Source organism: Vicia villosa, unplaced genomic scaffold (assembly GCF_029867415.1).
Source record: "Vicia villosa cultivar HV-30 ecotype Madison, WI unplaced genomic scaffold, Vvil1.0 ctg.004540F_1_1, whole genome shotgun sequence".
In the NCBI taxonomy this organism is placed as follows: Eukaryota; Viridiplantae; Streptophyta; class Magnoliopsida; order Fabales; family Fabaceae; genus Vicia; species Vicia villosa.
Window position 1 is genome coordinate 125485 of NW_026706457.1, and position 12882 is coordinate 138366.

The 12882-nt window shown below is 33.4% G+C and overlaps 1 protein-coding gene across 1 annotated transcript; it reads left to right on the top strand.

Annotated features, from left to right (window-relative positions):
- The first annotated feature begins 450 nt into the window (after positions 1-450).
- LOC131642134 (UDP-glucuronic acid decarboxylase 1-like) lies at positions 451-4483 on the top strand. Its single transcript, XM_058912418.1, has 7 exons — positions 451-1294; positions 1878-2025; positions 2108-2187; positions 2828-2911; positions 3006-3080; positions 3682-3774; positions 3973-4483. Exons 1-7 carry the CDS (start codon positions 662-664, stop codon positions 4180-4182), a joined length of 1323 nt encoding a protein of 440 aa, XP_058768401.1. The 5' UTR covers positions 451-661; the 3' UTR covers positions 4183-4483.
- The last annotated feature ends 8399 nt before the right edge of the window (positions 4484-12882 follow it).

Below are 12882 nucleotides of genomic sequence, written 5' to 3' on the forward strand. Positions count from 1 at the left end.
CTTAAACTGTGTGAAAAGTCTAAAACGATTTATAATAAAAAATGGACGGAGTAATTTGTAAAAAGACCTGTCAACCATTTAATACAAAATTAACAATAAAGTGTAATCTTTAAAGTGATGTATTGTGCTAAATCACATTTTCAATGCACATATTTATTAAACTTGTGTTAAACAAATAAATACTATGCACTAATAATAAAAAATAAAGTTTCACTAAGAACAAATCAACAATGAACATTCTATCTAATTAAAGTGCTATTTTTAATTGTTTATTGTTACAACAAGTATATATTTAATACAAAATAATAATAAAAATGTCAGGGTCATAGTTGATTTTAATAAACTCTTATGACAAGTATTTTATTTTAATAAATGTAAACAAAAAAAATGAAAAATTATAAGCACTACACGTTGAGAAACATAGCATCCATGACGGAAAGTGATTTACCTTCAATTTCACGTTTTCTGTTGAGTGTTTTGTTATTATCCACCACTACTGCATTTTTCATTCATCATTCATATCTATCTTATATCGAATCACAGTAAACACGTTTTTGATATAAAACCAAAAAAGGAAAATAATAAATTCTGCATTTAATATATTTTTAACCTTTGTCATAATTCCAATCTTGAAAGCGAAAGAGTGAAAACAAAAAAAAAAATGAAACAATTACACAAGCAGCATAGTTTGAATCACAGACGAGAAGAAGAAATGGGAAGCGGCCAAGGTGAAACTCCACCGTACTCTCCCAAAGGGATGAAGCACACACGATCGCTCCCTAGATCGATCAACTACCTCTTGCGCGAGCAGCGTCTTCTCTTCATTCTCGTCGGGATTTTGATCGGTTCCACGTTTTTCATCATCCAGCCGACGCTTTCGCGGATTGGTCCGCCGGAGGGGCAGTCGTTTCTGCCTAGATCTGGCGGAATGGTTCGGTTTAATTCCGGCGGTGGTAACGGGAGAATTGGACGGCTTCCGGCGGGGATCGGTGGTCGGAGGTTGAGAGTGGTGGTTACTGGTGGTGCGGGGTTTGTTGGAAGTCATTTGGTGGATAAGTTGATTGGGAGAGGGAATGATGTTATTGTGATTGATAATTTTTTTACCGGGAGGAAGGAGAATTTGGTGCATTTGTTTGGGAACCCTAGGTTTGAGCTGATTCGCCATGATGTTGTTGAACCGATTTTGTTGGAGGTTGATCAGATCTATCATCTTGCTTGTCCTGCATCGCCGGTTCATTACAAGTATAATCCTGTCAAGACAATCATATCCTTTTTGAGTTTATCCTATTATGATATGATATGATGCCATTTCCATTTTTAGAGCTTTAGAATTGATTAAGCTAGAAATTGGAATGTTTGCTTCTAGAATTGATTTTGACACTCGAGTAGAATTGATTTTGGCACTTATATTTATTGTTCAAACTCACTTTTTGCATAAATGTATCCCAACATAAATCGTTTTATCTTTATTTTTCTTTTTAACTAGAATCAATATTATGTACTGTATGTTTGGTTTCACAGTTGAAACACTTAGAATTGATTCTGGATATGTAGAATTGATTTTGCCATATTTTGTTGCTATTGACTAGAATTGATTCTGCATTCTAGAATTGATTCTATTTGAAGTTAGAATTTGTAACTTTCGAGTCTAAACATGATTTTACTATTCAATTCAACTCACTTTTAGTCAGAATAAATTCACTCAGAATCAATTTTTTCAGCGCAGAACCAAACACATACGTAATCAATTAAGGCAAAATCACTTTTTGTCAGAGTACTAAACACACTTAATGGTGCTTGGAAATTTGAATTATGTAGTTTGATTTTTATTGTGGTTGTGTTTTGGGATCCTTGACTTTATGTGGTTGATGATTTACAAGACAAATGTTATGGGTACACTTAATATGTTGGGGCTTGCAAAGAGAATTGGGGCTAGGTTTCTTCTAACTAGTACTAGTGAGGTATATGGAGATCCTCTGGAGCATCCTCAAAAAGAGACTTACTGGGGGAATGTTAATCCAATTGGTGAGTGAGTTTATAAACCGAAGTCTTGCTGAGAAATTATGTCTTATTTTATTGGTGGCTAAATTGTTATGTTGAATTTTAGGTGAGAGGAGTTGTTATGATGAAGGAAAGCGAACTGCAGAGACACTGACCATGGATTATCATCGTGGTGCTGGCGTTGAGGTAATTTACAAATTACGAGTGTTTGTTTTATCAAAGCTGGTTTAGGTTATTTAACTCAATGTCTTGTCTTGTTTTGGATTTGATAGTTTTTTTGTGTAACTTTGTTTATATAACTTAAAAAATATCGATCGATTGCATGTGTTCCATTTCACCTTGCTCAATATTTGTTAACTACTTGGTTTTTACTTGTCAGCTAGTTATAATATCCTTAGCTTTCTAGACTGTTTATTCGACAATGATATACAAACAGATTGTAGTTTTTGAGCTTATCATTTTTGTCTTTCATTGGGGCTTGCTGAACATATTAAGCTTGAGCTATATATCTACAATTGGTGTAACCCTGAATTCACTGTCAGCTTACAATTTTTTCAATCTCCCCGATAACTTTCCCGAAGTTAACTATATAAGCAAAGAATAGGTCAGGATTGAAATTGAATCATATGTTTATTCCTCTTGTGCACCCAACATCTGTTTTTGAAGTTCAATGCTCGACAAATTTTTGTTACAGAAAACAAGTAATTTAATATAAATCAACATAAATGGCCATTAAAAAAAAATCAACATACATGAGTTTTAGATTACTAATGATAAGTTATTCAAATCACATGTTATTTGACTGATCCAGTTAGCTGGTTTTTAGGTCCGCATTGCTCGAATTTTTAACACCTATGGACCCCGCATGTGTTTAGATGATGGACGTGTTGTTAGCAATTTTGTTGCACAGGTTTGACTCCCTTTCATTATTTATTTGTTTGTCTTTAAATTACCATGGGAGAGGTTTTTTGTGTGCTTATGCTGTTTTTTTTCAATATCTGCAGGCTATTCGAAAACAGCCATTGACTGTATACGGCGATGGGAAGCAAACAAGAAGTTTCCAATTTGTCTCTGATTTGGTGTGTAGCAATTACGCTTTTATATTTTAAAACTTCACATCTTGTTGAATCCTATAGAGTTTTACCATCAATTTGGTATTGCACTCAACATATTTTGCTAATTATCATCTGAACTTGGACAAACCATCTAAAGCTCGTCAGTGTACAAAAGTTAGTGGTTGGTATTAAATTTTAATCAAGGTCTAGATAGTTGGTGTTGAAAACTGTATGTTGAAATATGTAACTACAGTCTACATGTTTTCTAAAACACTCATCTAGTGCGTGTAGCATGATTTTACTTTTTCTTGAGTGAACTCCCCAATATCATTCACATGAAGAGGAATTTTTCAGAAAGTAACTGAGAGAAGAATACATCAAGCAGAGAGAAAAAGCTGCTTTGATACATGAATCAGAATATCAATCTTTGCTTGTAATTCATCTAAGCTGCTGTATGAGTCCAGTTTTCTACTATTGTTTATTCAAATGTTAATTTTTAGAATTGGATTAGTTCAAATTACACAATAGTGAACTACATATATTTTTTTAATTTGAATGTTAAATTTTAGAATTGGATTTGTTCAAATTACCCAATGGTGAACTAAATATATTTTCCAATTTACAGGTTAATGGGCTGGCAGCTTTGATGGATGGTGAACATGTAGGACCTTTCAACCTAGGTAATCCAGGAGAATTCACCATGTTAGAGCTTGCACAGGTACCTAGTCTTATTTTGCAGTTTCACTCTGATTGATAAGGTCACCGTCAGTCATGCCGTGACTTTATTCATTATTTAATCAAAGGATCAAACATAGTATGTTCGTAGTATTTTCTATTATAAGGGAGTAAATAATGGATTGAAATCGAAGTTACCGTTTTATTTTATGAATTCCTGTTATGGTAAAAAAACATGCAGGTTGTCAAAGAAACAATTGATTCAAGTGCTACGATAGAGTACAAACCAAATACTGCTGATGATCCACATATGAGGAAACCAGATATTAGCAAAGCAAAGGAACTGCTAAACTGGGAGCCAAAAATCCCACTGAGGGAAGGTTTGCCTCTAATGGTTAGTGATTTCCGGAATCGGATTTTGAACGAAGACGAAGGTAAAGGAATGAAATAAACGTAGTAGCTAGTCCAGTGTGTATAGGGAGAATTGCGCGTCTCCCCTTGATTTTTCCTAATCTCTTAAACGGTCAACAACAACAACAGAAAGTCCTGGTAATACGTAGCTTTTGTAAGAAGTATTTACTGGCCTTTTACTCATCTGGCCAGCTTAGCAGCATACAATTGAGTAATTGTTAATTTTTGATAAAATTCTTTTCAGCAGTTTTCTTGTCTATTGCATTGTTAGAAGTTGTAATATCCAATATTTGGATTATAGTATTATGAGAATGAAAGCTTATATGAAGAAATTTGTAAAACTTGAATTTTTCTGATGAGAATTCTTTGGTTTTCGTCTTAAAGGGGGAAGGGAGCTTGGCCATTTGGAGGGTTGAATTGAATATAACAATTTTCTAGGTTGCACTAACTGACCAACCGATTTGTTAATTAGTTACTATAATAAGATTTGAGATGGTAAATATTTAAAGGAAAATGCTAAGGGCACATGTTAAATGTGACATACCTCCTCTCTAGTTTTTAATTGTACAATCTAATGGAAGCCACACGTATATTTTGAGAAGAAATTGCGACTTCTTTCGGGTGTTTGGATCACAAAAGAAAGTGGGAGAAAAGAAAATAGAAGGAAAGAAAAAATAAAAACAAAAAAGAGAATAAAATGTAAAAGAATTATTAGGGAGAAAAGAAAATAAAAGGAAAGAAAAAATAATGAAAAAAGAGAATGAAATGTAAAAGAATTATTTAGTTGTTTGATATAAGTACCCCTAGCATTCATAGTCAACAGATTTGATAAAATTATGGTTGATATTCAAGCTACATACAATAGCTTATTTGTTTTCATATTTACAATATATTCGAAGAAATAAAAATAGTTTATTTGTTTTCATATTTACAATATATTCGAAGAAATAAAAATATCAATTGAGAGTAAGTTTTGATATTAAATAGTTTCAAATCCTCTAAATCACAGATGTGGGAATCCAACTTTTCTCCATATCAAATCTAATGTTAATTACTACTAAATCAACTAGCATCATTTCATTAAAATAAAAAGAAAAATATTATGCTGTAAGAGTTATAAATAAATAAATATTTTACAATTTTTAAGAAAATTTAAATTTTAATACTTTTTTAAAGTATATTTTATGATTACTTCTAGAGTGAATGCTCAATTAATTCCCTCATCGATGAAATCAAAAAATAATACTGATGGATTTAATTAAAATGATTTGAATTTATTCGAGATAAAACTGATAGCATGTGTATATTTTGTGTCATGCTGCTCAATTAGCACTAATATCATTCATTGTATTACCACATGTAGTGAAGAGTATTTTAATGGCCAAGATGCGAGCTGAACAGTCCATAATCCTATCCTATATTTTCATATAGAATCTCTTTTTATTGGAACCTCTCCAATTTTCTCTCTCATGTTCTCTCCATGTACAATTATGAACGGTTAGATTAATCTAATAAGTAATAATAGGTGCAATTATGAACGGTTAGATTAATCTAATAAGTAATAACAAAGAAAAAAAAAACAAAGAATATAGAGAAATATATTTCAGTTTAATTTTCTTTTTATTTTTTTCATTTACTATATAAGTTAGATTGAGAAAACAAAATACAAGACCAATGCATCCCATATAATTTGTTGTGTACTTGTTTTCTTTCTTAATATTCTTTATCAAATAATTATTTTTATATATTTTTATTTGATAATATTGAAATTATTTTTGTATCAATCAATTGATTAAATTAATTTTTTATATTTAATAAGAGTTAAAAGGTAGTGTACACTATCATCCAATAGAAAGACATCAATATATCATGTCATTAATTTTTTTTTAAATAAAAAAATGTTTTAATTGAATACATGATGATAATTGGTTGAGAGTGTAACTGCATTACCCTTTTTCTCTTAATAAAAAATGAAAAAAAATAAAAAAACATTATTTATTATAAACAACATAGAAAAATTATGTAAGTAAAAAAATATTTAAATTTAATATTTTATAATATTGTCAACATAAAAATCAAACTTCATTGTATAAACGTCATTTTTTGAAAATGATTTGTTAAAAATAGGAGTTAAGGTGTACAACTTATATGAGAAAATTATCTATCACTAATTTAATTTGTTAATTTTAACTTTTTTTATCTACTAAATTAAAATAAAAATAATTTTAATATATTATAAAAATTATACATAGAAAACATATTTGTGGTTAAATAAGAGAGAAAAATAACATCATCTCAACACTAGTTTTTTTAAAACTAATAGTATATATTTCTCTCTCTTCTTTTGATTATAATTTATTAAAAAATGAGTGTTTTTTTATTTGTAAATTGTTACACATTGCGGTATGACTTTACACAATTTATTAATTATTAGTAATATTAAATTTTTTTTTTTCTTTTTAAATGAAGAACTGATGCATCTTCTAATTTTCATTGTTTCAACACAAAAAGGAATATGGTGTGGATCGTAGTGGTACCAAAGTGTGGAAAGTGAATCTATCCAATATTCACTCTTTTCTTTCTTTTTTCTTTCATTATTTTTATCAGGTAAATTCTTTAGTATATGTTCGTGCGACCGTGCCCATCAAACGTCTTGGACCCATTGCTCTGCTCCAGTTAAATGTCTAATAATATGAGATTTATAGGTTTTTCAGGTACACAAACTTTAACCTTCACTTTCATTTTAGTTTTCTTCTTGATCAGGTAAGTTCATCGTTTTTTACTAAAATTGTCTATGAATCTGATAAAGTATATGTTATCTCCAATCGAATCCACCCGGATAAGACCACACACCAGAGTATATGATTTCAAGAATTGCATTCGACTTGCTTACTGCATCCTTGCTGAAGCTATTCTTGTGATGTTTTTCCTTCACACATTCCTCACACACTTCATTTCGAATTTCGGTTTCTGGTAACCCTAAAGTCATATTTCTCCTCTTCAGATATCTGATGTCTTTAAAGTTAAGATGACCAAGTCTATAGTGCCATATCCATTCATTCCTGCTTGTTGGAGTTGCCAGACACTTACGCTATATCACATTAAGTTCAATCTTGAAGGTTCTATTCCAAGACATATGAGCCTTCAAGATTAACCTTCCACTTGAGTCAAGAACTCCCAGAATCTCCATCTCTTCTTCTTCTTCTTCTTCTTCTGTGACCATACATCTGACAATTGAAACAATGAATGTGACTTGTGTCATGTTTTCATCCACCCCTGCTTCCTTTACCTGCAACACCACTTTTGTAGTTGCTTTGATATGAGGGTCTTCTTTGATTCGACGAATTTCCTTCTTGCTAGTTTCCCTTACTCGTCGAATTGTTGTCAAACCATTTTCCTTTTCCTTTCTTTTCTTTTGTTGATTGCGTCTGCATAGCCACACCACTCTTCGACTTGTCTACAACTCTTTCAACCATTCTTTGTTCATGAGAGTCAAGCGACCATTGAAGCTTTTCCTTTGACAATATTGACAAATATTTTAACTCTTCTATGGATACTACCACGTGGTCGAACTTTGGAGCCAATGACCATGTTTTGATCTTGATGTCAAAACTTCTTCGCACCTCTCTTCCAAGAATCCAAGGCAACTCCATTTGAATAGTTGTTGCATTGGCAATATCTCTTAAGTTCCATTTGTGTGGGTTAGTGATAAAAGTGATACCAAAATAGACAGATAGTTAAATAACCCCTATTTTATTGAATTATCCATTGAGGAAAACAACCTACTAGACTAGTTAAAAAGAGCCAGTATGTTCTAAAAGATTTATCTATGGTCAGGATACCATCAGATTTAGATAAAGAGTTTAGACACACCAAATACCGAATTTATAACACGATATGGACACTACGAGTTCTTAGTAATGCCATTTGGAATGTAAAATGCTCCACTTCTCTTTACGGAGTATATGAACAGAGTATTCCAACCATATTGGGATTAATTAGTTCTAATTTTGTAGACGATATTTTGATTTACTCTCGTACTCCACAAGAGCACGGAGAGCATTGAGGACTTTGTTGTCCATTTTTGTGAGAGAAGAAACTTTTAGCAAAATTCAACAAATGTGAATTCTGGATGTCAGAAGTTAAGTTTCTCGGAGTTTGAAGAGTGAGATCACGTATTCTTGAAGGTTACCCCAAAGTTAGGGTTTTAAAGGTCCCTTCAAGGCAAAGAAGTTGAGCCCGAGGTGTAGTGGTCCATATCAAATCATAAGTCGAGCAGGTGAAATGGTCTATCACTTGGCATTGCCACCTTCACTATCTATGCTTCATGACGTGTTCCACGAATGTCAACTAAGGAAATATGTACCGAATTCTTTTCAACATATTCTCCCAAATACGATTGAAGTTCCAATTGATATTTTCTTTCAACCTCAACCTAGCAACAATATGGACCACGCCATCAAATCACTAAGGAATAAAGAAATACTTTTGATAAAGGAGTTGTGGGAAGAAAGAATCATATCCCTGCAAGGCTATTTGGGAGCTAGAGTCGGAGATGCGAGAAATTAATCCTTACTTGTTCAGATAATCCTTAAATTCAAGGACACATTTTATTCTAACTGGGGAAGATATAATATCCAAATTTCCTAATCCCTTTTTAGTGTCTAATTGGTATTTTGGGAAGAGATGAAAAAATTTGAATTAAGTTATATTCTAAGGCTAGTAGTGGTCTCATTAGATAATAGATATTTATGTCAACAAAAAATGAATTAAAGTGGTGGCAGGGTATTTAAACCAAAATCTTCTAGAAAACTTACCATTTTTATTCGTTCTTCCATGAGTTTCTAATCAAAAGTTGAGAGAATTGGAGAGTGTGAAAAAAGAGAAGGAGAATGAGTGAAAGAAGAAAAAGGGAGCAAGAAGGAGATTCATCAAAGTTTAAGTTCATTGCATGTGTGAGGTGAATACCTTGAAAGAGAATCAAGATCTTACTTGAACAAATCTACAATAGTTCATCATCACCCTAGGATGATTACATGGTGGTGTTTATGGTTAATTTCATGAAATTTTACTAGTTTTGTTTGAGTTCATGAAAATTGATCATTTCTTTGATCCATGATTTGTTTGATTGCTTGCATGTTCTAATTTAATATATTTTTTATATGTACTTGTTATCTACACATTTTTCTTTGAGTTGGACTGTAAATCATGGATGCTTTGCAGGTGAAAGTGACATAATTTGTGAAACTAGGGTATTTGGACATGACAATGGGCTGCATCCACTACAGGTGGTCGTAGCCAGCCCCTGGTTCATGTAAGGAAGGGGGACCTGGGCATGACTACGGGTCGTAGACGCCACTATGGGTTGCCATAAAAACCCCTTGGAAAATTCATAAGGAGGATCCTAGGACATGTTGCGGACCATAGTAGCCACTACGGGTGGCCATAGCCCACTTTTGACCCACTATTTTATCCAATTTGGAAGTCCTTGCTTGTGTAATTAATAGTTCTATATTTTACCTTGCTTTTGTATGAAGTGTAGATGATTAATAGTTAGGGATTAGCATGATGTCCATGTGAAACATAAGTGGAATAATTAATTAAGGAACTATGAGGAAACCCTAATATGGGCCGTTTCCAGCTCTTCTCGGCTTCAATTATAGTTACTTTAATGAACTGTGTGCTGGGGTGTTATAACATTTCTTGGATTATCGTACGGTTCATGCCGGGTTCCTTAGTACAGGCGAGTTTTGTTAGTAAGTATACTCTTATGTTTTCTTCACGAGGGATGTGTTTGATCTTGAATGTTTGAAAACCTTTTATGGCCTCTTGTATCATCTTCAATTATTTGGATAACCCGAGGTCCTTGGTTTGGTATTTCCCTTTCACCTAGTTGGTAACTAATTGAGAGTCACTCTTCACTTGAAGATTGGTTGCCCCTACTTCTTTTGCTAACTTGATTCCTGCTAATAAAGCCTCATATGCCGCTGGTTATTGCTTGCTTAGAAATTGAAGCATAGTGATTGTTCTAGTAGTAACTCCATGGCCCCTTCAAGGACGATGTTAGCCCCACTTTTCTTGAGATTTGACGATCCTTCCACTGATAGAGAACAAACACAGTAGGGCTCTTCATTGGTCTGGATGCTAATCTCTACCAAAAAGTCTGCAAAAAATTGTGATTTGATGGAACTTTGCTTGGTGAAAGTTACATCAAACTCAGACAACTTACCGCTAACAACATCATTCGTCCTGCCAAGTCGGGTTTGGTGAGAATTTTTCTTACTGGGCAGTTTGTTTTCGCAATGACGGTATTATAATACGGTGGGAGAAGTGACTTTAAAATAATGTTGCGGATAGCAAGAGTCGCCACCGACTTTTATTTTATCCAATTTGAAAAGGAAAAAAGAACAGGAAAGACCTTTGAAAGAGATTGAGTTCGGGGGGTAGGTTATACAAAAGGAAGGTGTAAGCACCCTTTGTATCCATGGTTATCCATGGGCTCTTAATTGCTTAGCTCAAGGTGTAAGCACCCTTTGTATCCATGGTTATCCATGGGCTCTTAATTGCTTAGCTCACTTTTGAATTGTTTGATTTGTTTGGAAGAGTGTCGTGTGTGTTTAGAAAAAGATTTTGAAAAAGGACTTTAACTTGTAAATAAAGTGTAGCCTCTGAAATCGTTTTGAAAAGGAGGTGTGGAAAGCATTTTGAATTTTGAATAGATTGTGAGCAAGCAGTTAAGAGCTACCTACCCTAAGTTTGTCTTTCTTGTTCTTTAAGTCTTTCGTTTGAAGGGGCTATCCATACCAATTGTTAGGCAGGCAGTCCTTTCATTGGGTGTAAAGGGTCATCGAGGGTCATCGTTGTCATAAGGCTATCCATACCATATGAAGGGTAGGAAGTCTTATGAATTGATGAGAATAGTCATAAAAAGGCAAGTAGTAAGGATACCTTAGCAATCGAAAGGGACTATCACCAAGATCATTTATCGTAGGCAACATCGAAGGGACGAGATCTTTTTATGATGATTTTATTCGTAGTCAGCAGGCTAAAGTATCCAAACGCTCGAAGGGACTTGACTATTATTCGAAAAGGAAACGGAAGAGAGGTTACCCTAAAGGTGTGTGGGTGCAACAATCATATGTGTTAGATTCGAATATTTATCCTGCGTTAGGTGAACTATATTCAATTAATTGTTGTCAGTGTAACACCCTTCTAAACCCCCGCGGAAATTATAATAATAATCAGAGTAAACATAAAACAAGGATGTTACAATTAATAAAATAAAGAAAAACTCGAAGTTGTTCGTCATGCTTTATTAGGAATAATCCAAAAAATATCAAAACACATATCCAGCATAGTGAAATCTCATTCAACAGTGTTGTAAAACATCACCAAACATAAATCAACGATACATAATCCAAAAACAGCAAAATAGAGTATCATAAGTAACTCTAAGACTATCTTTCCCAGTGTTACAAATCAAAGCATGACTCGACACGAACTATGGACTAGCTTATGAGCTATCCTCACCAAATCAAGATGCCGCTACTCCTTAATATGAAAATATCAACATGTAAGGGTGAGTTTCATTCGAAATTAATAATTATTATACAGTCATAAGTAATAAAATATCATAGCATTATCATTCACCCAATCATAACATGTATTCATATTTACAACAACTGATCAAGGCACCAAATCACACGCATCACCAATTATATTACACAATCATTTGGCCATATCATATTATCATGCACATGAATGAACTGACACTATGCATGTGGTACCATACATGGGCTAAACCCATCCAACTGATCTTTTCATCATTAAGATACACTCCAACCGGCACAAATTCCTCACAATGGGAATTATGCCCACCATTTTGATCCACAACATCATCGGGATCCATCACCAAAATGTATATGAATGAATGCACACATATGACATACTTATAACTTCACCGATCCGATGCTTCACATCGTCTCATTAACCTCACCACATCATCGCCAATAAGCATGCACATGTATTTAGCAATCATTCAATATATTACACATATTCAGGCCAAACATCATCTAAATCATAACGAAAATCAAATTAATTTCATCACCATAACAACACATTGCTACATTCACACGTATATGTACACAATGCTACAATTCATTCATTTTAAATTAAATTGAGTTTAAAATAAAATCGGGCCACTGCCCATTTCACCAATTCATCGTATAAAGCTCTAAATCAGCTTCGCAAGGCCCCAAACGGCACATAAATCGGACGCTCGGATCAAAAGTTACGGATATTTAAAAAAACAATTTTTTCAAAAAGCTTCAGTGGTAACCGGTTACCTAAATGATGTAACCGGTTACATCACTGTCAGTAACTTTTATTTTTCAATTTCGCCCAGTGGTAACCGGTTACCTGAATGATGTAACCGGTTACATCATCGCGAAATGCAGTTCTTTGCCTATCCTGAGACCATGTAATCGGTTACCCTCCCCATGTAACCGGTTACATTACTTATATAGCAGAAAAGTCACTTTTCTGCAGCACTTCATTCATCTCAAATGTGAACCCAATCATACCAAAACGTCCATAATTTCATAACAGCACCAAATTGCAAATTTACACATACTTTTAACATGTTTTAACATCAACATCCAACAATACACATTCAACATAATCAATCTTCACCAAAACATACCAATTATGAACATTTTGTCAAATCCTAACAATTCACCAA

Coding starts and splice junctions, on each gene's coding strand:
- LOC131642134 (XM_058912418.1), top strand. CDS start 662: ATGAAACAATTACACAAGCAGCATAGTTTGAATCACAGACGAGAAGAA. Junction 2,026..2,107: donor GGGGAATGTTAATCCAATTG/GTGAGTGAGTTT, acceptor GTTGAATTTTAG/GTGAGAGGAGTTGTTATGAT. Junction 2,188..2,827: donor ATCGTGGTGCTGGCGTTGAG/GTAATTTACAAA, acceptor GCTGGTTTTTAG/GTCCGCATTGCTCGAATTTT.